Below are 25,244 nucleotides of genomic sequence, written 5' to 3'. Positions count from 1 at the left end.
GGCTCCGGGTTACCAACTGTCACGAGTTCCTAGTTGTTTGTTATGGGACTCGCCTCAATTAAAAGCCCATCTCTAGATCTAGGCGTTTCTTTTTTGAGGCTTCGTCTGTGATCCCTTGTCCGTTATTAGTTAAAAAAAAAATTTTTTTTTCCTAAAGGGACTTCGTTTTAGGGCAAACTGACCCACCCACATTACCCAGGAGGCACCGCGAACGGACTCTGGCGTAGGGTATTTCCCAGAGTTCCCCGCGTCTCTCGCAAACGTTGAAGAAGTCGAAGCCAAGATGGCGACCGGGACAGGCAGTGAGTATCGTAGCTGCTTTTACATTCAAGGCCTTCGTAGAGCCCAGGCTAGGCATTCCGTTTTCCTCACGCATGGAGGGATTTGGGGGGTGTGGGTTGTCAGAGGGCGCCGTCTGCAGAGGCCGGCCTTCCGTGGCGCTCTCGGGCACCTCCGCCTGTTTCTTTTAGTGTAGGAAGGGAAGGGAGGCTGCAGAGAGCAGCCCAGGAAGCCTTTGTGCGCGGCGCTGTCTACGGTAAAACATAAAGGCAATAGCGATTGGCCGGCGGCTCGGTCGCTTATCTAACCAAGCGGTGTGAAGCGGTCGGGATGATATCTTGTTAACTGGGCGTTTTCTGCCCCCGGGGAAAATTCGCTTCGTGTATTTCCGCCATTTTTCAGTTTCACTGACGAACTGTTTTTATAAAACCCGACAGTTGAGGAGGGGGCGGGGCCGAGGTGTAAACAACTTTATGCAAAGAAGGAGGTGGGCAGTGGGAGCCGGTGGCCGCAGGGAATCTTGGGAAGAAAGCTTGCATTCAAACTGATAGTTGTCAAAACGGGATTTTTAGGGAGAGCTTTATTTTAACGTAATGCTACCAATTTTTTTTTTTTTAAGTTTAAAGCAGACCTTGAAGCCATGGCATTTAAACAAAGAAAATGTTCCATAAATGTAGATTCAGAGAAAGGTATCCTGGCCTGTAATGGTGGTATTTCATTGGAATGGTGAAAAATCAAGATTTGGTGATAGTAATTTATTGTAGTGGTTCATATTGTTGGAACAAGTTCGAGATTTACTCATTTTGAGGCAGGCTTTTGTTGTGTGACTAACCGTGGCTGGCCTGGAGCTCACTATGCAGACCAGGCTAGTTTCACACTGAAGTCTGGCTTCTTCTGCTTCAAAGAGACCCAGGACTAAGACTCCACCCTTGGCCTGCGGTCATATGGCATATCAGGCTTTTAGATGTTCTGGGGCTCAGAACTACCTCAGCGGCTGTTTCTAAGCCTACTTTATTCACAGAGCACAAGCTGCTGAGTACTGGCCCGACAGAGCCATGGTCCATCCGAGAGAAGTTGTGCTTAGCATCGTCTGTCATGAGGAGTGGAGATCAGAACTGGTAAGGAATCAATCCAAGCTGTCTGATTTCTTGAGCTGTAGAACTGGGTACTTCTTTCTTTTTTTGTTTCCGTTTGGTTGGTTTTTGGTTTGGTATTTATTTTATTTTATATTTTATTTTGTGGAACCCTGGTAATCTTAGAATGCACACTACAGACCAGGCCAGCCAATATTGGAATTTAAGGTGTGTGCCATCAAGCTAGCCAGGACTATTTTTCACTGCAGTGTGTTCCTTTACTAAGTTACAGCTTTATGAAAATACAAGTCTCACACCATGAAATGAGCCTACTAAAAGTGAAAAATCTGATGCTGTTTTCACAAAGTTGTGCAGCCATCCCTGCAATCTAATTAAAGTTTGTTGTTTTTTTTTTTTTAATCTTTAAAATTATCTGTCTGGCAGTGGTGGCGCATGCCTTTAATCCCAGCACTTGGGAGGCAGACACAGGCAGATCTCTGAGTTTCAAGGCCAGCCTGGTCTACAAATCAAGTCCAGGACAGCTAAGGCTATACAGAGAAACCTTGTCGTCTCGAAAAACAAACAAAAAAGGCTGGTGCTATGGCTCAGTGGTTAAGAGCATTGTTTGCTGTTCCAGAAGTCTTGAGTTCAATTCCCAACAACCACATGACCGCTCATGACCATCTATAAAAAGAGATCTGATGCCCTCTTCTGGCATGCAGGTGTGCACACAGACAGACCATTCATATGTAAATAGATTTTAAAAAAAGATAGTATAGCACAGGCCGGCTCTCTGCTGTTTCAGCATATCCTACTAACTTTTGTCACCTGAACTACAAGTTTGTTTGTTTTCAAACAATGTAGCTCTGGTTGTCCTGGAATTCACAGATACCTTCCTGCTTCTGTCTCCACAATACTAAGATTAAGTGTGTGAGCCACTACAGTGGGCTCAATTCTTTTTTTCTTTTTTTCTTTTTTCTTCTAGTCAAGCTAGCTTCAAACTCCCTATGTAGCCTAGGATGCCCTTAAACTCCTGACCCTGCCTCTACCTTCTGAATCCTGTGATTTCAGGCATGTGCCACGAGGCACATTCATTCATGCTAAGCAAATACACTACCAATTGGACTATATTCCCATTCCCTCCAGTTTCTTTTTTTGTTTGGTTGGGTTGTTTTGTTTTGTTTTCCGAGACAGGGTTTCTCTGTGTTATCCTAGCTGTCCTGTACTTGCTTTGCTCTGGCCTCAAACTCCCAGCAATCCACCTGCCCCTGCCTCCTGAGTGCTGGGATTAAAGGCATGTGCCACCTCCAGTTTCTTTATTTACATAATTATATTTCTTTTATAGTAGCTGTACTAATAAGTCGTCTCATTACAGATTTTCTTTTACAGTTATTTGTGTGTTTGTGTGCATGCATGTGTGGATGGAGATCAGAAGACAGCTTGCAGGATTGCTCTGGGGATCCAACTCAGATCATTAGACAGGCTTCTCTTGTCTTTACCAGCTGAGCCCATTCAGTGTGCCTTGTTGGGTTTTTGTTTTGTTTTGTTTTTCTTTTTTAAACGTTTATTATTTATTGTGTATACAGTGCTCTGCCTGCATGTACACCTGCAGGCCAGAAGAGGGCACCAGATCTCATTATAGATGGTTATGAGCCGCCATGTGGTTGCTGGGAATTGAACTCAGGACCTTTAGAAGAGCAGGCGGCGCTCTTAACCACTGAGCCATCTCTCCAGCCCAAGAAACAATCTTTTAATCACTTACTTTACTTTGTATGAGTTTTGCCGGCATGTATGTCTGTAACATGTATAAGCTAAAGAGGGTGTGAGATCCCCAGAACTGGAGTTTCAGATGATTTTGAGCCACTGTGTAGGTACTGAAAATTAAACTCAGGTCCCCTGGAAGAGCGGCCAGTGATCTTAACTGCTGACTTATCTCTCCAGCAAGTCTTCATACTTTTTTGATTGGTATTGTTTACAACACAAAAGTTTTGAAGCCTTTTTTTTTCGAAGACAGGGTCTCTGTACATTGCCTTTGCTGTCTGGAGCTGGCTACATCAACCAGGCTGGCCTGAAACTCACAGATCTGCCTGCCTCAGCCTCCCAAGTGCTGGAATTATAGGTGTGAGCCACTAGGTCAAGCCAAAAGATTTTTGTGCCCGTCTGTCTGTCTTTCTTTCTTTCTTATTTCTTTACGATTTTGTTTATGTATATGACTATTCGATCTGCATGCACACCTGCAGGCCAGAAGAGGGCATAGACGGCTGTGAGCCACCATGTGGTTGCTGGAAATTGAACTCAGGGCCTCTGAAAGATCAGCTAGTGCTCTTAACTGATGAACTGTCTTTCCAGCACCCCAGCCAAAAATGTTCAATGATACAGTTTAGTTTCTTCTATTGCTTTGCTTGAGAATAAGCTAGGAAATTACCTGTTTTGTTTGTTTGTTTGCTTGTTGACTTTTGCTATTAAAAAAGTATTTTTTAATTATCATTATTTTGTGTGCATCCGTGTTTTGCCTGCATGTGTGCATGTGTACCATGTGCTTGCCTGGTGCCTTTGGAAGTCAGAAGTCATTGAACCCTTAGGGACTGGGGTTTCACAGGTAATTGTGAGCTACTGTGTGTACTGGGAGATAGACCTGGATTATCTACAAAACCAGTAAGTTCTCTTAACCACTGAACCAACTCTTCGGCCCTGTACTATATGGGGGGGATGGGTGTCCTGGGATCAAACTCAGGTTGGGAGGCTTTTAGGACAAGCACCTTACTTCATGAGCTATCTTGATGGCCCTGGATTTCTTTCTTTTTTCTTTTTTTAGAGAGCATTTTTATTCTTTGTGTGTGTGTGTGTGTGTGTGTGTGTGCGCGCGCGTGTGTGAGAGAGAGAGAGAGAAATGTGGATGGAAATACAGGTGCTCTTGGAGGTCAGAGGCATTGGGTCCTTCTGGAGCTGGAGTTTTAAGCTACTGTCAGCCTGCTCATAGGCACCAGGCACTGAACTCAGGTCCTCTGCAAGAGCATTACATGGTCTTAACCTCTAGTCATCTCTCTAAACCATTTTTGTTCTTGAAACTGCCTGGCTCTAGTCCTGGCTGGAACTCACTATGTAGACTAGGCTGACTGTAGCTGCTTCCCAAGGGTTAGAATTAGAGGCATGCACTACCCTTCCTAGTATGATTTATTTTAAAGACAGGACCAAAATCACACAGCCTTGAATTCATAGGTGCTGTCCTGCCACAGCCTCCAAAATTGCTAGGATATAGGCATGTACCACCATACCCAGGCAACCTTCCAGTTTGTTGTTGTTGTTTTTTGAGATAGGGTTTCTCTGTGTAGCCTTGGCTGTCTTAGACTCACTTTGTAGATGAAGCTAGCCTCGAACTCACAGTGATCTGCCTGCCTCTGCCTCCTAGAGTACTGGGATTACAAGCATGTACCACCACACCTGGCTACCTTTCAATTTTCTTACACTTTATAATCAAATAATTTCTTTTTAAGACATATTTTCATGGATTGTTTACTTGTTTTAAAGACAGGGCCTGGATATGTGGTCTAGGCTGTCTTGAACTCACTGTTGGCCCAGCCTGGCCTAGAAATCTTAGTGGTTCCTCATCATGGAACCTGAACCTGCAATGAGTCAAGGATCGCCTTAAACTTGATCCTCCTACCATACCCAGCTCAAGTATAATGAAAAATCTAGCTGGTGTGGTGCCGTGCCTGTAATCCCCGCTGGACAGGGGAGACAAGAGGACCAGGAATTCTAGGGTAGCCTGAACTCCATGCGACCTCTCCTTATAAAAGAAAACAAAACCAAAAAGCAAGCGTAGGCCAGAGATGAAGTTCAGCTGGTAAATGCCTACCTAAGATGCTCGAGATGAACTGGCTGTGAGTGTGTGTCTCTGCAGTCAGTGTGTGGGAGGAGGTAGAGAAAGGTAGGTCATCCTCAGCTATAAGTTCATACATGAGACTGACTAAACTAAACCCCACAAATGTTAACTATTCAGATGAGTTTATAAAATTACCAGCACCAGGGGCCTATAGAGATAGCTCAGAGGTTAAGAGCACTGGCTGTTCTTTTGAAGGTTCTGAGTTCAATTCCCAGCAACCACATGGTGGCATAAACATCTGTAATGAGATCTGGTGCCCTCTTCTGGCCTGCAGACACACATGCAGGCAGAATACTGTATAAATAAGTAATAAATAAATCTTTTACAAAATTATCAGCACCAGTCAAAATTTTTATGCAACTTTTGTCTTTATTAAATTAACTGTAACGTGTATATATTTTTTCGGATTGGATTTCATTGTGTAGCTCTGACTGACAGGGAATTGCCTTGTAAACTGCACTGACCTTGAGTTATCTTATGCCTCTGCATCCCAAGTGCTGGGATTACAGGCCTACATCTCCATGCCTGCCCAATTGTCATATTTCTCAAACAGTTTTTCTAGAGATAATTCTGCTTTAAAAACAATCAAATCTAGTCTTTTGCCTCCTCCCAAATATCATTGATATTAAACAATTCAAAAAGGGCATCACTGTGGTTTGTTTCAGGCTTTTGTTCTGTAATATATAACAGTATCTCATGTCTCAGTCATGAAATTTAGGGAAACACTTGTTCTTTTGTTTGTTGTTTTTATTTTTTGAGACAGGGTTTCTCTGTGTAGCCTTGGCTGTCCTGGACTCGCTTTGTAGACCAGGCTGGCCTCGAGCTCACAGCAAATCTACCTGTCTGCCTCCTGAGTGCTGGGATTAAAGGTGTGTGCCACCCCCATCCCCCACCAACACTTGAATTCTTTACTTGAAACAATATATGTCTCATTGACATGTCTTAGTTGATTATGAAGGTTTGATTTTTGTTGCTAGCCTCCAAATCTCTATATGGCTCAAGCTTACCTGATCGTGAGCTCACTATTTTATCTCTCTGTTGATTGTTAGGATCATATGTATGCACTAACACTCAGCTAGAGAATATTTTAATTACAGAAAGCTGTACATAGATTGGCTCTTGTCTTTTAACTCATTGGCTATGACCTTCCTTTGTTCGTTTTGTTACTTTGGTTATAGATATGGTCTAGTGTTTGTTTTTCCTCTGTCAGGAAGATAATGAAGAGGTTTAACATGGTTAAAGAGCCTGATTGATCAAAATGCTCTTGGCGGATTGGTTTGGTTTGGTTTATTTTGACGTGGAGTTTCACTTTGTAGCCCTGACTGCCTGACTGGCCATGTAGACCAATGCTCTGCTATTTTGGGCCCAGGGTTGGGGGTGGGCATGATGACGATGATGATAGGGTCTTGTTTTTAGTTCTGGCTGGTCTGGTAATCATTATGTAGCTCAAGCTAGCCTCAAATTTAAGATAGTCTTCCTGCCTCACACTCTCTTTTGTTAGAATTATAAGCATACATTGTATACAGTAAAAGTACTTAACAAAATTTAAATGACTGGGCATCTGGTGCACACCTTTAATCCCAGCACTCAGGATTCTGAGGCAACTGGATCTTTGAGTTTGAGGCCAGCCTGGTGTACATAGTGAGTTCCAGGAGAGCCATGGATGCTTCACAAAGAAACCCTGTCTCTTTAAAAAAAAAGAAAGAAAGAAAGGAATTAAGTGTTAATAAAGGTATTTAAATATAGTTTCATAATGAGGGTTAAGAGATAAAGGGTCTGAGAAGGAAAGATGAGAGCAGAGGTGTAGGTTTCTCAAAAAGCAGTCATAAGAGTAAGATATACCAAATATGGGTACTGGTTTCTCAAGAATGGCCGAAGAGCCAATTTTAAAAAGACTGGGGAGCTTGGTGCAGTGGTGCACACCTGTAACCCCGGCACTGTGAGAGGCAGAGGCGGGCCTGGTCTAAGCCGGCCCAGGACAGCTTGAGCTACACAGAGAAAACCCTGTCTCAAAAAAACCAAAACCAAAAAATTCAGATGGGGGATATAGTTTGGTTATATTGTATTTGCCTACATATTTGAGGCCCTTGATTCATTTAAATATTTTTCTAGCATTTAAAGGTTTCTTTTAGTGGAATTTTTATTTATTGTGCATGTGTGTGTGTGTAGATGCAAGCCACTGTGCATGGTGCGGCGGTTAGAATGCAAATTGTGGGAGCTGATGGCGCTGCCCTGCAGATTCCAGTGCCTTTACCCCCTGGGCTGTCTCCTTAGCCCCTGAATTGCTTTCTAAATAGTTGTGTCATTTTCCATAGTCAGATATTTCAGAACTAGATGTGTAACTCTGGTGGACCACTTGCCTAATGTGCATGAGTGAATGTTTGTTTTGTATTCCTAGCACTGAAAAGTAAATAGAGTTAATAATAAAGGATAGGTATTCTGGAATACTTCTCAGCAATTCTTTGTTTGTTTGAGACAGGGTTTCTCTGTGTAGCCTTGCTGTCCTGGACTCACTTTGTAGACCAGGCTGGCCTCGAACTCACAGCGATCCGCCTGCCTCTGCCTCCCAAGTGCTGGGATTAAAGGCATGCACCACCACCGCCAGCTAGCAATTTTTATTCTATGTGATCTCTAAACTTCAAACTCAGTGTACCTCCGCCACCTACATTTTTCCTGTTTCATATATAATAAGGCTTTTCTCATTTTGCAGGGTATCAGTTAGCAGAGCAATCAAGCCCTTTGCAGAACCTGGCCGGCCTCCAGACTGGTTCTCTCAAAAAGTAAGTTACCAATCAGATCCTCCTTTATACTCACTGGAATATGAAATTGGTTCTTTACCAGGCTCTGCCTTGTTGCTTACAAGGTTTTCTGTATCATGAAAGGGAGAATACCTTAGAATGCTAAAGGCTGGGTGTAGTAGTGCATGCCTGTAATTCTAGCAGTTGGGAGATAGGCGGGTGTATACCAACACGCATGAGACCAGCCTGGTTTACATGATGACCCTGCCTCAAGAAAAACCAAAGGAAGCCAGGCCTGGGGCATACTCCTGTAATCCCAGCACTCAAGGAGGCAGAGGCAGGTGGATAGCTGTGAGTTTGAGGCCAGCCTGGTCTACAAAGCAAGTACAGGACAGACAAGGCTACACAGAGAAACTCTGCTTGGGGGGGGGGAGACGGGGGGGAAAGAAAGGAAATCATGGTTGGGGAGGGGGCTCAGGGGTTAGGGTATTGGCTGTACAAGCATAAAGACTGGAGTTTGGATCCTTAAACCCACTTAACATGCCAAGAAGGCATGGCAGTCCAGCAGGCACTACACTGTTGGGAATATAGAGGCATTAAGTGATCCTTGGGGCAAGCTGGCTGTCCTGACTAGTTGAAACAACAAGTTCCGAGCTGGGTGGTGGTGGCACATGCCTTAATTCCAGCACTTGCAAGGCAGAGGTGGGCGGATCTCTGAGTTTGAGGCCAGCCTGGTCTACAGAGCGAGTTCCAGAACAATGAGGGCTGTTAAACAGAGAAACTCTATCTTGCAAAACGAAACAAAGGAAATACAAGCTTCAATTTCTTTGAGAAACCCTACTTCCGAGAATAAGGTAAAGGCTGAGGAAGACTCCAGAGTTAATCCTGGGTGTCCGCATGCACATGCACTTTTTTTTTTTTTAAGTAGAAGGTGATGGGAAAGAAGGTTCAGTGGTTAAGAATACCTAATACTCCTGTAGAGGACTCAGATTTAGTTCTCAGCACCTTATAAAAATACCTTTTAACTCCAGTTTCTGAGGATCCAGTTCCTTCTGTGGCCTCTGAGGGCACCTGCAGTCAGATAGTGCATGAAAATTCACATAGGAATACACATACAGACATAAACAGAAAATAATTTTTTAAAGATTTATTTATTATTATGTATACAGTGTTATGCCTGAACGTACACCTGCAGGCCAGAAAAGAGCAACAGATCTCATTATAGATGGTTGTGAGCCGCCATGTGGTTTTTGGGACTTGAACTCAGGACCTTTAGAAGAGCAGCCAGTGCTCTTAACCTCTGAGTTATCTTTCCAGCCCAGAAAATAAATTTTTAAATAAAAAATATTTTAATTAACTATTTTAATATTAATAAAAAATAAAATTTTTATTTATTAAAATTTATTTAATAAAATTAAAATATTAGAAATTTTTGAAAAATTAGGACTCAGAGTTAAGAGCACTGGCTGCCTTTCCAGAGGTCCTAAGTTCAATACCCAGCAACCACATGGTGGCTCACAACCATCTATAAAGTGTTACAAACTTTTTTTAAGAAGTAGTTTTATATGTGTATGGAGGGCAGAGGACAACTCTCAGGAATCAGTTCTCTCTTATTGTGGGTTTTGGACATTGAACTCAGGTTGTTGTGTCTACAATAAATACTTTGACCTACTGAGCCATCTTAGTAGCCTCAAACACACAGTGAACCTCTCTTTTTTGAGATAGGCTTTCACTATGTAGCCCTAGCAGTCTTAGAACTCGATATGTAGACCAGGCTAGCCTTGAACCCAGAGATCCCTTGTCTCTGCCTCCTACCGTGACCAGCTAAACCACACAATCTTGAATAACTTACTTTACTACGTCTTACTCTATTGTTGAAACTTTGAAAGCTTGTTTCTTTCCAGGCTTGCTTATCATATTTTCATACATTTTTTATAGCATTGTGCCTCTCAGTATTCAGAGCTCTTAGAGACTACAGAGACTCCAAAGTGAGTATAAACCCAGGTACACATCTGTTCAGTTGGGAAGTGTCCACTGTGGTAATATATCTTATTGGGTGAGAAAATAGAACAGATGTTATTTATGATTAAATAGTACTTAAATTTGGATTTGTTGTTTGATTTTCCACAGACGAAAACGGGGTGAAAAAGGAGAGGTGGTAGAAACTGTTGAAGATGTTATTGTCCGGAAGCTGACTGCTGAGAGAGTTGAGGAACTGAAGAAAGTGATTAAGGAAACACAGGAGAGATACAGGTACTTATCAGATGATTTGTGTGTGTTGGGGGGTGGGGGTGTGATTTGGAAAGACATAAAGGGCTGACTTCTGGTACACAGGAGAATTTAATTGGTGGTGTTTGTGACGGACTCAATATATTGTCCTGACTGGCCTGAACTCTTTGTAGAGACCCATCATCCTCTGCCTCCCATGTATTGCGTGTGATTAAAGGTGTGAGCAGAACCAGCCTCAGAAGAGTTTTGTAAATGACAGATTAAGAAACTTAATCTTTTTTTTTTTTTTTTAATTTTTGTGCTTTACAAAAAAGAACAAAAACAAAAATTTAGTTAATAGATGGGTGGTGATGCCTCACACCTTTAATCCCAGCGCTTAGAAGTCAGAGGCAGGCGGATCTCTTGAGTTTGAGGACAGCATGGTCTACATAGTGAGTTCCAGGACAGTCAGGGCTACACAGAGAAACCTTGTCTCAAAAAAAAAAAAAAAAAGAAAAGAAAGAAAGAAAGAAAGAAAGAAAGAAACATGGTAGGTGTGTGGTGTTAACCAGCTACTCCAGAGGTTGAAATGAAAAGGTGACTTGAGACCACAAGTTCAGGCCAACCTGGATCGTGTAGCAAGGTCTTTGCTCAGAAAATAAGGCAATGCTGGAAGTTAAGAGCACTTGCTGCTCTTCCAGAGGTCCTGAGTTCAATTCCCAGCAACCACGTGGTGGCTCATAAAAAGAGGAAGAAAGACAGACAGACAGAGTCGTGGAGATTGCTCTGTGGATTAGAAGAAGTCTGAAAACCTGAGTTTGATCCCTGAACTCATGTAAGAAGCTCATTAGGCAACTCAGTGGCAGAAATGAAAGGCGCCCTGTTTGAGTCAAGGTGGAACCAATGCCCCCATCCCAAAAGTTGTCCTTGACTTAATGTGCTGTGGAATTGGGTCCACCTGTACTTGTACACATACAAACACACTAAAAATCAAAAAGACCAAATCCCTAGAAACAGTATGGTGGCTCATACCTGTACTCCCAGCACTTGGGAGACCAAAATAGGAAAATGTCTAAAAGTTTGAGTTTGGCCTGGGCTGCAGAGGAAGACTCAGTAAAAACCCAGAAACTTACAAACTAAGAAATCATGGAAAGCTGCTGTTTGTCTGTTTTTGTTTCTATAGGAGGCTGAAAAGAGATGCAGAACTAATTCAAGCTGGACACATGGACAGCAGATTGGATGAGCTTTGCAATGATATTGCAATGTAAGTTCCATTGGTGCTTCATGCCAGTTTGACCAAAAGAAACCTTAGGAGGGCAGTGTGAACTCTGAAGTCGAACTAGAGCTAGAGCGAGCTAACATACTTCAATTCCTTCTTTAGGAAAAAGAAATTGGAGGAGGAAGAGGCTGAAGTAAAAAGGAAAGCTACAGATGCTGCATACCAGGGTAAGCTGAGTCTAGAGCCTCTATTAACACGTGACCACATAGTGCTGCATGCTGACAGCAGGTGCCTGCTCAGTTAGTTGAGTGTGGTGACCACTGCGCTCTGAACTCACCTGCTGGCTTTATATAGTCTGCTGGTTTACATTTCCTCAAAACTTATCACGTCTCTCCCCTTCCCCTTCTTTTTTCCCCCCAAACATTATTCTTTTTGTTTCCTCTGCTAGGGATTGAACTGAGGGCCATGTCCATGCCCCTAAAGTTAGACCTATAGCTGGCAGTGAATGAGCAGGCAGCCCAGTGTACTCACAAGCTTTCAAACGCATCAGGAGCCGACGCCTGTCGGAATGCTCTCATCCTTTGTGTTCACCATTTCCCTTGATTTCCAGTTGTGGACTGTGGATCAAGCAAACTGTCTTAGGCTCCTGACTGATCTGCCAAATTGTAGAGCAGTTAAAACTTCCTGCTCTAAAGCTTGGGTGTTTTTGAGTCTCTGAAGCAAACTAGCAGTAAGCAGGAGAAATATACAGATTTGTATGTGTACAGAAGTCTCATAAAAATAAGGTGCCTAGGTAAAAGATGGAACACAGTAGTAAACCCTTGCATGAGGCTTAGATTCTAGCACAAGAAACAGCTAGAAAGAAAAAAAGGTTCTTTTTTTGTTTTGTTTTGTTTTTTGTTTTTTGAGACAGGGTCTTTCTGTGTAGCCTTGGCTGTCTGGGACTTACTTTGTAGACCAGGCTGGCCTCAAACTCATGGAGATCCGCCTGCCTCTGCCTCCTGAGTGCTGGGATTAAAGGCGTACGCCACCACGCCCAGCGAAAAAAAGATTGTTGTTAGCTCCATTCTACCAGAGTAAACCACCCTTTATGTCCAAGAAGAAGTACTTAGAAAATGAGGTCTCTTCGGACTCTCTAGGTTTCCAGTTTACTGATAGGACTCACAAGCTGGAGAATGATATACTAAACATAATTTAAGAGGGCTTTGCTTTGTTTGTATGCTTTTTGTTCTTCTTTCCTCTCCCCCACCCCCATTCCCTAGATAGAGTTTCTCTATGTAGCCCTGGCTGTCCTAGAATTCACTTTGTAGACCAGGCTGGCCTTGAACTCACAGAGATCCACTGCCTCTTGAGTGCTGGGACTAAAGGCGTGCACCACCATGCCAGCTACGGTTTTATTTATTTATTTTTTTAACATGTGTTTGTTTAGAGGTGGGGCACAGGTGAGTGCGATATTGGGTATATATAAGCCAGAAGACAAGTTGTGAAACTTCATTCTCTTCTTTTACCAGGTGGGTCCCTGAGCGTGAACTCAGATCATAAGTCTTGGTAGTTCAGAACCTTTAGCCACTGAACCATCTCACTGGCCTTAATTAAGGCTTTAGGACTCAGAGGCCAATAAGAAAGGACAAACATGGATCTGGGTGTAGTGGTGTACATCTTTAATCCTAGCATTTGGAAGGCTGAAGCAGGCAGATCTCTGTGAGCCAGTTTAGTTTATATGTGGGTTCCAGGTCAGCTAGGGCTACCTTGTGAGAGTCTGCCTCCAAAAGAAAAAGGAAAGGAAAGCCAGACACTACATGCACGCCTGTACCCTAGAATTTAGGATGTAGATCCAGGAAGGAGATAGGATCAAGAACTGATCTCAGGGACTGGAGAGATGGCTCAGAGGCTAAGAGCACTGACTGTTCTTCCAAAGGTCTTGACTTCAATTCCCAGCAACCACATGGTGGCTCACAACCATCTGTAGTGAGATCTGGTGCCCTCTTCTGGAATGCAGGCACACATGTGGGCAGAATACTGTATGAATTATAAATAAATAAATCTTAAAAAAAAAAAAAAAAGAATTGATCTCAGCCACTCTGAGGAGGTGAGGTGAGGGAGAAAACTAAGAGCTGGCAAGTTTAAGATAGACTATATGGGTGAGCCAAGGGTGTCTTCTCCTCTTTAAAAGCATAATCTCACGTATCTGAAGAAGGCACTGAGAAATATGTAAACCATTTAGTACAAGAAGGACCTTTGAAATAATTAGTAGTTTATTTAGTGTGAAAATTGTATTTAGTTTGAAAAATTAAGCTAAAAAAGGTAATAAAACTTTTTTCTTTTTTTTTTAATTTTTATTAATTCTTGTTACATCTCAATGTTTATCCCATCCTTTGTATCCTCCCATTCTTCCCTCCCTCCCATTTTCCCCTTATTCCCCTCCCCTATGACTGTGACTGAGGGGGATTTCCTCCCCCTGTATATGCTCATAGGGTATCAAATCTCTTCTTGGTAACCTGCTGTCCTTCCTCTGAGTGCCACCAGGTCTCCCCCTCCAGGGGACATGGTCAAATATGAGGCACCAGAGTTTGTGTGAAACTCATACCCCACTCTCCACTCATCTGTGGGGAATGTTCTGTCTATTGGCTAGATCTGGGTAGGGGATAATAAAACTTTTAATGGGTGCTTCAGGGGATAATAGTGGCTGCTTTCACTATTTAACCCTGAGGATTAGCTCTCTGTTCGCTTATGTTCTAGCTCGGCAAGCAGTGAAAACACCTCCTCGAAGGTTACCAACCGTGATGGTCCGCTCGCCTATAGATTCTGCCTCCCCGGGCGGGGATTACCCACTTGGAGACTTGACTCCAGCCACTATGGAAGACGCTACCTCTGGGGTAAATATGTCTGCATTTGTTGAAATGATAGGTAAAGGGACAGTCTGCCAGCAGAGAGCTGAATAATGGGAAACCACTTATACACTCTCTTCTAAGATAAGGCTGACCTAAAAGCTGAGGACCTAAAAGATAAGGATTCTGACTTTTTGAGAGATAGGTAAATGTGAATTATTTGTAAATGTGTTTAGTTTTATAAAATTTCTGCGGAAGAAAGAGCCCTTTCTTTATAAATATAATAGTAATGTTTAAGGAGTTTGAAAATAACAGCTGGGCATGGTGGCACACGCCTTTAATCTCCTCCCTTGGGAGGCAGAGGCAGGTAGATCTCTGTGAGTTTGTAGACAGTCGGGGCTCTGTTATACAGAGAAATCCTGTCTCGAAAAACCAAAAAAAGAAAGAAAATAGCAGGTTGGATGGAGTGATTGGGTTGTGGGTTAGAGTGAGTGGAAGAGAAAATCCTATGGGAGAGAAGTATAGACAGTTTTTGGTTATTTCCATTCAGCACTAATAAGATAATAGACACACTAACCCATCCAGATTAGTAGGGAACCTTCCATAGTTTGAGAAGTCAGATAAAGGTTCTCTGTTGTCTCTTAGGTAACCCCTGGGACTTTGCCGAGTACCCCAGTCACCTCGTTTCCTGGGATTCCTGACACCCTTCCTCCAGGCTCTGCACCCTTAGAAGCCCCCATGACCCCAGTAACAGATGATTCACCCCAGAAAAAGATGCTTGGACAGAAAGCAACTCCACCCCCCTCCCCTCTGCTGTCAGAGCTCTTGAAGAAGGGCAGCCTCCTGCCTACTAGCCCCAGACTGGTATGGAGACTTCTTTGGGTGTTTGAGAGCTGTGGTGATTTAGTACTTGGAAGGGAATGCCTGGGCCCTAAAATATGACCTGGGGGAAACAACAACAACATACCAAAAAAAAAAAGCCACCTCCAACAACAACAAAAACAAGAAAAGATGTTCTAGTTAAAGGTTAACTTTAGGGAAAAAAAATTGCATTAAGTTTGACCTTGGATCCTAAAGTATCTGAAGGATAATTATTGTGGTTTTCTTCCCCTAGAGAACTCTGGTCACTTAAGTTCTGATCATTATAGTTTAGAATGTCCCTTCTATCTTAAATTATTTTCTATGCATACTAAGTTTAGTTTTAAGAAGTTTGGTTGACTACCAGAACGTTTTTTGGGAAGTGGTAGTAAAAGAGCTTGAGTATAGCCTTCACCTCTGTTCTTCCCTGGTAGGTAAATGAGAGCGAAATGTCTGTGGCTTCCGGCCATTTGAACAGCACAGGTGTTCTCCTGGAGGTAGGCGGGGTTCTTCCCATGATACACGGTGGGGAGATTCAGCCAGCAGCCAGTACTGTTGCAGCCTCCCCTGCCGCCTCAGGTAAGTTACTGTTCTATTGGAAAGAAAATAGTCATCCTGGATTTAAGGCCCAAATGCAGTGTTTAGACTCTGCTTTGGAGATAGGTTTTTGTTTTTTTTGTTTTTTTTTTTATTAAACAACATAGTGTTTGAGATTATTCATCCATGTATGTAAAATATTGATAGCTCTAATTGGCCATAGTATAAGTGATGATGAAAGAACAGTACAGTTAGTAGTGAAGTATTTCTCTGTGGCTTGCAAATTGTGAAAAGATGCCAGAGATCCCTAAGATTATAAAATATGGAAAGAGATTTAGATCTGGGCTTGACTGTCATATCGTTCATAGTGTTGATCTTGTGACCTTGACTAGATAACTTGAAACTGTTCCTATTTCATTAATGTTGGCAAAATTATGGAAAAGATGCTGAGGCCTTGGAGATTATAAAGTAAGAGAAAGAGATTTAGAACCAGAGACCTGTTGGAACCTCAGATCTGCCATATTTATTGGATTTGTGACCTTGGAGAGGCAGCTTAGCTAAGCGACTTAGTTTCCTGTTTTACTTAATGGTGGCATATATTCTTCATGGGGATGTGTTAAAAATTAAATGACATAGAAAATATGAAGCAAAAATAGTAATACAATATAAACAGTAGAGACCGGGATTTTATTAATACTGAGCTTGGGTGATGTACAGCATGCTGAATCTCAGCTTGTCCTCTTTTTGTTGTTGTTTTGTTTTTGTTTTTGTTTGTTTGTTTTGTTATTGTTACTGTTGTTTTTATTTTGTTTTGAGACAGGGTCTTGATAATGGAGTTGAGGATGTCCAGGATTTTGCTTTGTCGTTGAATTCTCCTTCCTTAGACTCTTGCCTGTATTACCAGTCATTTTATTTTATTGTTATGACTGCTTATTTTTCCTCAGAGAAAATGACTACCCATTTTTAATATATGCACTGTATAATCTGGCACGTGGGTTCATTCCTAACTTGAGGGAAGATCTTCGGTGAGGCTAAAGAAAGTAGGGGTGTAGGCGATAAGCTTATTCAATCGGAATTACTTTCAATCTTTGAAGCTGTTTTTTAAAAATTCTTGATTGAGTCCTAGAGTGGCTGTTGCTTCTTGTTCATGTGCTTTCTTTCCTCATTTTGTGTACTTCTTTGTTAGGTGCTCCCACTCTTTCCCGGCTTTTAGAAGCTGGTCCTACACAGTTCACCACTCCTCTTCCTTCCTTCACTACTGTTGCCAGTGAGCCTCCAGTTAAACTTGTGCCACCCCCTGTAGAGTCTGTGTCCCAGGCTACCATTGTCATGATGCCTGCGCTGCCAACACCATCCTCTGCTCCGGCTGTCTCCACTCCTGAAAGTGTAGCTCCAGGTGCGTTCCTGACCCACGCCCTGAGCAGCCACAGGACCAAACTTTAGTTAGAGAAAGGTGACCAAGATCATTATTTCCCATCTCAGTACTTCTGTTCTGTTCTCCATAGACCTTCGTTATCCTTGGAAAAACAAGGATAGGAGTGGGCGGGTATTTGTGAGTTGGGTGGGGAAGGTTAAGTGCAGAAACATAAGCAGGCTTGAGATTCTCACTTTACTTTGTAAATAAAACGAGGGAGAAGAAAACATGGACAGAAATAAGGTTTTGACCTTAAGTGTCTACAGCTCTGGTGTGATCTTTGGGTGGTCATTTAATAATGGATAACCTTCTGAGTTGCTTTTCTTTTTTCCCCCCTCCTGTTAATTAGTGAGTCAGCCCGACCCCTGTGTTCCCCTGGAAGCTGTGGGGGATCCACATACTGTGACTGTTTCCATGGATAGCAGTGAAATCTCCATGATCATAAATTCTATCAAAGAAGAATGTTTCCGGTCAGGAGTGGCAGAGGCTCCTGGTGGATCAAAGGCTCCCAGCATAGATGGGAAGGAGGATTTAGATCTGGCTGAGAAGATGGATATTGCTGTGTCTTACACAGGTGAAGAATTGGACTTTGAAACAGTTGGAGACATCATTGCCATAATCGAGGACAAGGTGACTGTTTAGCGAATCCTAAGTAGTTCCCTGGGTGCTACATAGACTGCACCCTTCTTCATTTTTTTGATTTTTCTTAGTAAGAATTATTGAATTCAGCTGGACATGGTAGCACATACTCGTCATCCCAGCACTCGGGAGGCAGAGGCAGTTGGGTCTCTGTGAGTTTGAGGCCAGCCTGGTCTACACAGTGAGTCTAGGACAGTCAAGGCTACACAGAGAAACCGTATCTTGGGGGGGGCGGGGGGAACAAATTATTTAATTCTACTTCTGCCTTTTTTCATATTTGTAGTCTGATATACTTCCCTTTCATCCCTCTTACTTGTTTGTGCAGCACAAGTGTCTGTCCACTGTTGTTTCCACCAAATGGTAAAGATAGAAAGCAGCTGTGTATTGAGCGTCTAGTTCTGCACTGTTAAACTGAGGGACCTGGACTGCTTCTGTGTTCTCAATCATTTGTATATTGTGCGACAGGTGGATGACCACCCTGAAGTGCTGGATGTGGCAGCTGTAGAAGCAGCATTATCGTTCTGTGAAGAAAACGATGATCCTCAGTCCCTGCCTGGCCCTTGGGAGCACCCTATCCAGCAGGAACGGGACAAGCCAGCACCTCTTCCAGCACCAGAGATGACAGTCAAACAAGAGAGGCTGGACTTTGAGGAAACAGAAAACAAAGGGATCCATGAACTGGTAGACATCAGGGAGTCAGGGGTTGAGATTAAGGTGGAGCCTGCAGAGCCAGAGCCAGGCATGTCAGGGGCTGAGATGGTAGCTGGAGTTGGTCCAGTCTCAAGTATGGAGCCACCAGAACTCAGGAATCAAGACTTAGATGAAGAACCTAGAAGTTCTGCAGCTGGAGAGATTGGTGAGACAGATGGTTCCAGTGGGAAAGGCGATGAGATGGCCCTTTCAGCTGTGAAGACGGAGGTATTTGATATGATTGGGCTGGGAAGACAAGAGGAGGGCTGTGACTTAGGCAAAAAGTAAGCATTGAGGCACATACCCAAAGCCACAGGCTGCGATTAGTGCTGTGCTCACACTATCCTTCTGTGTCAAGCATTAAAACACAAGATGAGTCAGCCTTGGGATGTCTTCAATGGTGTCATTGTCACTGGAGAATAGAATTGTGGGAGCTACAACAACATATCAGTAACTAAAGCACTTACTCCTCTGTGGTGCAGGCATCCCCTGAAAGCATGCTGTCTCCATCACATGGCACAAATCCTATTGAAGACCCTTTAGAGGTAGAGACTCAACACAAGTTTGAAATGTCAGGTAAGTAAAGGACAGGAAGTCTGAACTGTATCTAACTTGAAATCTTTCCTTTGGCTTCTTGGGGATTGTGGGTTGTGGGCAAGTAGAGGAGGCAGGCCAGGACAGCATGAAAAGGAAGGAAAGCTGCAGGGAAGGCCATGGCCCACAGGAAGGGGTGGCTAAGGTGCAAAGTCTTCAGGTAGTCTCTCTCTCCTCTGCAGACTCATTGAAAGAAGAAGCAGGGACTATTTTTGGAAGCCAGATAAAGGTATTTCAGACTTTTCTTTATTCTTGTCATATGATTAGATTTTCCCACAGTTTTTAATGAATTCTTAACTTAAATGAATTTTAGTAAATTCATATCTTTATCTTCTGGTAAAACTGGTGAGGAGTTGGATGACAAAACTGTATTGGACATTCTGACCTAATGGGAGTACTGTAGTGACATGTGCTTCCCCTGTGAGGGTTGTAAAGATCACATAGTCCTTTCTGTGTTAATGCACGAGGAAATGACTCGGAGTGAATAGAAGTGCTAGGAAGAGCATATAGGAGTTAGATGACAATTTAGACTATCAAAAGAGAATCTGGTTTTATTAAAGTAACGTGAGGTGAGTTTGCTCCACCAAAAAAAGACATAAAATAAAACTATTTTTGATAACTTTGTACCCAGGGTCAGAGTTCCTCTCAAGAGCGAGGGGAAAGAAGGAACGCATCTTAGCTAGGTCTTAAGTAAGTAGCTTTTTTTTTTTTTCCCCCCCTTTTTTCCTTCTTTTTAAAAAGATCCTGAGCTGTATTCTTTATCCGGGTTCTAAAGTTCTTTACTTTAGTCAGTTAAGTAGAGGGCAGTGTAAGTGATAGAGGACTCAGCCAAGAAACTCAGTGTGAGGCCATTTCTAGAGCTGATCTAGCCCAAAACAGATGCCATTTCATAGTGAACTTACTAGGTGGCTTTGCTTGCATTTGTTAACGAATGCACACTGTGTCTAAGGATGCTCCAGGTGAGGAGGAGGAAGAAGATGGAGTCAGTGAAGTCACTAGCATAGAGGAGCCTAAGGAAGAGGATCAAGGAGAAGGATATTTGTCTGAGATGGATAATGAGCCCCCTGTGAGCGAAAGTGATGATGGCTTTAGCATACATAATGCCACACTTCAATCACACACACTGGCAGACTCCATCCCAAGCAGCCCTGCCTCTTCACAGTTGTGAGTATATGTGATTTTTTTTTTTCTTCCTTTATTTTTAGTCAGGGTCTCATGTACTCCAGGCTGGCGTTCAACTCACACTGTGTAGCTGAGGGCGATCGTGAACTCCTGGTCATCTTGCTTATTGTTAGTAAGAGTGCTGGGATTACAGACAGATTATTGCTGTGCAAACTGTGCCTTTCCACACAGACACATACACACCCATGTGGGCTTGTGTGTGTGTGCATGCACGCATACATATATACATGCACACTTGTTTTTGAGGCATTGAACCAAGAGCCTTTTGAAGCATTCTACCATAGAGCCACATTTGTAGCCTTAATTTTACTTATTTTTCCTTTTTTGGCTTGAAACAAATAGTTTGAGAAATGGGACTTTTCCCCCACTTAATGCTTAGTAGCGCTCTTGTGTCTGTTTCAGCTCAGTGTGCAGTGAAGATCAAGAAGCAATTCAGGCTCAGAAAATATGGAAGAAAGCCATCATGCTTGTATGGAGGGCTGCAGCAAATCATAGGTGAGCTGGCATACCAGCTCCTTATTGTTGGCTTAGAAAGTATTTGAGTACGCTGTGGGATTGCTTATATGTTGGTGTTGGTTCTTAGTACCTTCTGCCACACAGAGTAAATTCTCTCCTTTTGTTTCTGGAGAATTAATAATAAACCTATTCTTTTTGGACAGGTATGCCAATGTGTTCCTGCAGCCTGTTACAGATGACATAGCTCCTGGCTACCATAGCATTGTACAGAGGTAGGCCATGGTCCAACTTTTAATTTGTGTAGATTTAAGTGAATTTTTGCCTTAGGTAGTAAATTTAAAGCAAGGGTGTTTATTTTGTTGGGTTTTTATTTGGGGTGGAGGTGGGGATTGTTTTGAGACAGTCTCACTATATTATAGCCCTGATTGGCCTGGAACTCTGTATAGACCAAGCTAGCCTCTAGCTCACAGAGAGTGAGTAATCCTTGCTTCTGCCTCCTGAGTGCTGAGATTGTTACAGGCTGGGATTCAATTGTTAAACCTACCGTTGCAGTGGCTATACTACCATTAATAGTCTAAAAGAACTAACACCTTTTATTACTTTTCTTGATGCCTGTCATGCAGATTGGCTTTTGGGGGAGTTGAGTACATGCTTTGGGATAATGGGTTGGCGTTTGAATTCTGGTTCAGACATTGAAGGACTGTATAATAATACATTATTCAGAAATCCGAGTGAATCCTCCTCTCTCCATGGCCAATCACCCTATTTATTTATCTGTCTTTTAGGCCTATGGATTTGTCAACTATTAAGAAAAATATTGAAAATGGACTGATCCGTAGCACAGCCGAGTTTCAGCGTGACATCATGCTGATGTTTCAGAATGCTGTGATGTACAATAGTTCAGACCATGATGTCTATCACATGGCAGTAGAGATGCAGAGAGATGTCTTGGAACAGATCCAGGTACATTGAGGCTCATTTTTGTTTCAGTAGGGATGAAAGGAGGGGAAGAATTTATATTGATGACTTTTACTTGTAATAGGCATCAGGAATACAGGTAAGTAATTTTTTTTCTTATTGAAGTTGTATAGATTTGATCGGTTTGATAGAAGAATTGTGATACGAATTCTGTCTTGGGCAAATGAACTCAGTTTTTGAAGGTTTTTGTTGTTGCTGCTGCTGTTCCACTCTTGTTGCCAGGGATCTAAGCTAGTGCTTCCCCCAGGCTGCACAAACACTGTGCCACTCAACTGTGGCGTGCCCGCCACACGCAGGCTTGTTCATGTTAGGAGCAGCGCCAGGCAAGCACTGTGCACTGTTCCATCTGAACTATGTCCCTAGCCCCTTTGAAGTTTTTAAGTCAATTTTTAAAGGGTTGGTGTTATTTGTTAGTTACATAAAATGTTCTGGCCCATGTACACAACCAAGAGTAATGCCTGTTTATTACAAGTAGTCTACTTCAGTCTTACAATTGTATCATCACATACCCTTTGTGATGTTGACTTTGAGAGGATATTGTATCTTTAAGTTTGCCAAGTGACTTTGATTGCTGAAAGTTCTTTGGCTTACAGTATTTTATTTAAAAGCTACTTTTCACTCTAATTTCTTCAGAAATAGCTAGAATTAGCCTTTTAGTAAGCCAAAAAATACTGAGTAAAAGAGTACTGTATAAGTTCTAGGCACAAAACCTGGAGTATGTTAATTCCCTCCTACTGGTTTGGATCTTTATGGCCCCCCCGTTTTTCTTCTCCCTACAGCAATTCTTGGCCACACAATTGATCATGCAAACATCTGAGTCTGGAATCAGTGCTAAAAGTCTCCGGGGGAGAGACTCTACCCGAAAGCAAGATGCTTCAGAGAAGGTGAGCAGAGCAAAATGAAGTTGAAAACACCCAGAGAACCTTAAGTTATTCTAATCCTGCTAACCTTCTGCAAGCCAGTGTGCGCACATAGATGCTAGAGTGATGGGGTGCTGTGACTAAGAGGCCCACTTACATGGGAGGAAGTCTGAGCTGATGAGTGAATTATTAATCCTCTGGGAGAGTGCTGTCAGGGTTCGGGACGGGTTAGCTCACACTGGTTGATGACTGTTAGTTTTTGCTCTAGAGTCATATGGCCAGAAGGTTGTGGGATCTCTTTCCTCTTGTTCTTGAGTTTTAAAATGTCTTTGTTTTGTGTGTATGGTACTTTTGTCTCTGTCCTGAGGTTTGGGGTGCTTGTGGCTGAGAGTTTCTGTGGAACCTGATCAGTATTTGTTTGTCCTCTAACAGGACAGTGTCCCCATGGGCTCTCCTGCCTTCCTTCTCTCTCTCTTTGTAAGTATTGAATGGCTGCAAGGGGTGATGTTGCCAGAAAGATTCTCAGCTCCTGCTGGGCCTGGGTGGCAGAGGGAAATCCAACATACAGACTGTGGCAATATCTTGAAATTCTTTTTATCCATCAAATAAGAAACTCTTCTCTTCTGCGTTCTGGTCTCTCTGCGTGTGAGTGTGTGAGTGTGTGTATGTGGGGGCTGGGAAGAGACTATTTGTAAGATCGCTGGGCTGAAACGTGAAATATTCCTGGAGTAAAAGACTTAGGATGCACCTGCTCCTCATTTCTCTCTTCCACCTTTTACCAATTCTTCATGTGGAAGATAGCTCAGAGCAGCAGAGGTGGGTGAGATGACTCAGTGGGGAAAGGCACTTGCCCTGGGAGGCTGCTGGCCTGAGTTTGATCCCCACACCCCCCACTGAAGGCGGAAGGAGAGTACTAACTCTAGAGTTGTCCTCTGAACTCCACATGCACCACACTCAATAATAGGAATTCTTTTGAAACATTTTTTTTAAAGATCTCAGTAGCAGTGACCACTGGTTACAATAATAGCTGGTTGAGTTCTAGGTAAACATAGTAGATCTAGCCTAAAGGCTTTTATTCTTTTGTTCCATGAATTAAATGACTGACTGTTCGTGGTAGACCAATGAAGTAAGGGAAAGAACATACTGAAAAGCTACATTGGTCTAACGATCACTGGATAACCTTGAGGGTTATTTTTCTCATCTATGTGGTAGAAGTAATAATGAGTTGAGGGGCAGGATCCTGCCCACAGGGTCAAGGGATGCCTAGTGTACAGAGCAGTGCCCTGTCTCAAAAGAAAGCAGCAGAGAGGACTAGAGAGGGGACTCAGAAGCTAAGAATGCTTGTACCTGGGTAGCATCTGGGTTGGGTTTCCAGCAACCACATGGTGCTTTACAACTGTCTATAATTCCAGTTTCATGGAATCCAAAGCTCTTCTCTGGCCTTCACAGGCACTGTACACTTGTAGTGCCCATATACACATATAGGCAAAACGTTCATACATATAAAAGGAAAATAAGTCTTTAAAAAAAGAAGACGAAGAAGAAAAGAAGATTGAGATTCCTGTCCAGCCTACCTCACAGGGATGTTGTGAGGATAAAATAATTTATGGCGCTAACTTGGAAAAAAATAATTAAAATGTTACACAAATGCAAGGTGTTATTTCTATTTTTACTGTTGGGTATTGGCAACTTACATTCTAAAAAAAGTTTAATCCTTGCATATTAGAAATGCAAAAATGGTCCGGCCCAGCAAGTGTTCACTAGTTCATCTTACCTGTAGACCTGTACCACAAACAGAACACTGTGACCTCTATTCTTTCTTATTGGCCTGCAACAGTGACTCTGGATCCTCATTCGAGTGGCTGGCTATTGCAAGGCCAGTTAATAGGATCTTTTACCTATTGAAGACAGCAAAGTTTTGCACAAGAGGAAGGAGCTGGGCTGCAGGGAGAGAGCAGCAGATGGAAAGAAGCTGATTGTCGTGCTCTCATGGAAAACAACTGTCAGGAGGTGCTAGGGAACTAGAGCCAGGGTCAGTCTGCAGGAAAGGCCTTTCTCATAGGGACCGACAACTGGACAGGTATGTTAGCCAAGAACCTCACTATCCACTGCCCTTCTGCCTCTCCCGTTTGTCATTTTCTCTGCCTAGTTCTTTACACATAATTTGAGCCTGGAGGGGATGACTGATAGTCATTCTGTGGGATCCCAGGTGAATTCTGAGGGCCATGAAGAAAATAGTCTTAACAGTTGCACTCACAAAATGCCAGGTGTTCTTTTAGCTACTCTGCAAGTAACCAGAAAATTCCTTCCACCTCATCCCTCTGGTATTCTCTGCAGATTCTCCCCCCTCCCCCCAAGAAATAAAATTCCCAGCATTCCTGTTGTGCTGTCTCTTAGTAACCAACTCACTCATGTTTTCTCTCTTCCTTTGATGTTGTCTAGGATGGGGGAACCAGGGGACGCCGCTGTGCCATCGAAGCAGATATGAAGATGAAGAAGTGAATACTCTTTTTGAGCCGAACCTCAAATAGAAATAAACAAGATATTATAGCTTGGGCTTGTGGGCTCAGTTCCACACTTGATCTTAGTCAGAAGGCTGAGAAGCAATATGAGCCCAGAAGTGGGGGTTACAGAAGAGGAGGTCTCCAGGCCAAATGGCATGAGTTGAGAAAATCTCTTTTCAGAGAGTTTCCATAGCACAGTTGCTCGTTTTAGGGCAGAGATCATGGGCTGTGTTAATGCCCTAATGTGTAGCTAGCAGCTTGTAGCGAATTTGTACTGTCTTGTGAAGTGTACAGATTTTTTTTT

At 42.8% G+C, this 25,244-nt stretch overlaps 1 protein-coding gene across 2 annotated transcripts; it reads left to right on the top strand.

Moving 5' to 3' along the window:
- The first annotated feature begins 234 nt into the window (after positions 1-234).
- LOC127204790 (bromodomain-containing protein 8) lies at positions 235-25,244 on the top strand. Of its 2 annotated transcripts, XM_051164006.1 has the most exons (22): positions 235-302; positions 1,301-1,397; positions 7,946-8,015; positions 9,912-9,961; positions 10,104-10,226; positions 11,365-11,445; positions 11,563-11,627; positions 14,140-14,276; positions 14,874-15,092; positions 15,521-15,665; positions 16,810-17,019; positions 17,387-17,667; positions 18,142-18,594; positions 18,849-18,942; positions 19,143-19,189; positions 19,910-20,124; positions 20,545-20,637; positions 20,802-20,870; positions 21,384-21,561; positions 22,356-22,460; positions 22,869-22,913; positions 24,879-25,244. In XM_051164006.1, exons 1-22 carry the CDS (start codon positions 284-286, stop codon positions 24,936-24,938), a joined length of 2,856 nt encoding a protein of 951 aa, XP_051019963.1. In that variant the 5' UTR covers positions 235-283; the 3' UTR covers positions 24,939-25,244. The 2 variants fall into 2 exon arrangements, with proteins under 2 accessions (XP_051019963.1, XP_051019964.1); XM_051164007.1 differs by lacking the exons at positions 16,810-17,019; positions 22,869-22,913.

The sequence above is a fragment of the Acomys russatus genome, chromosome 20 (assembly GCF_903995435.1).
Source record: "Acomys russatus chromosome 20, mAcoRus1.1, whole genome shotgun sequence".
NCBI classification, from domain to species: domain Eukaryota; kingdom Metazoa; phylum Chordata; class Mammalia; order Rodentia; family Muridae; genus Acomys; species Acomys russatus.
The sequence above is the reverse complement of the archived record's forward strand: the minus strand, read 5'-3'. Positions and strand labels throughout refer to the sequence as shown.

Bases quoted from the DNA above. Each gene is read 5' to 3' on its own strand.
- LOC127204790 (XM_051164006.1), top strand. The intron at 1,398-7,945 runs GTAAGGAATCAA...CTCATTTTGCAG, and splicing joins AGGAGTGGAGATCAGAACTG to GGTATCAGTTAGCAGAGCAA. The intron at 22,461-22,868 runs GTGAGCAGAGCA...GTCCTCTAACAG, and splicing joins AGCAAGATGCTTCAGAGAAG to GACAGTGTCCCCATGGGCTC.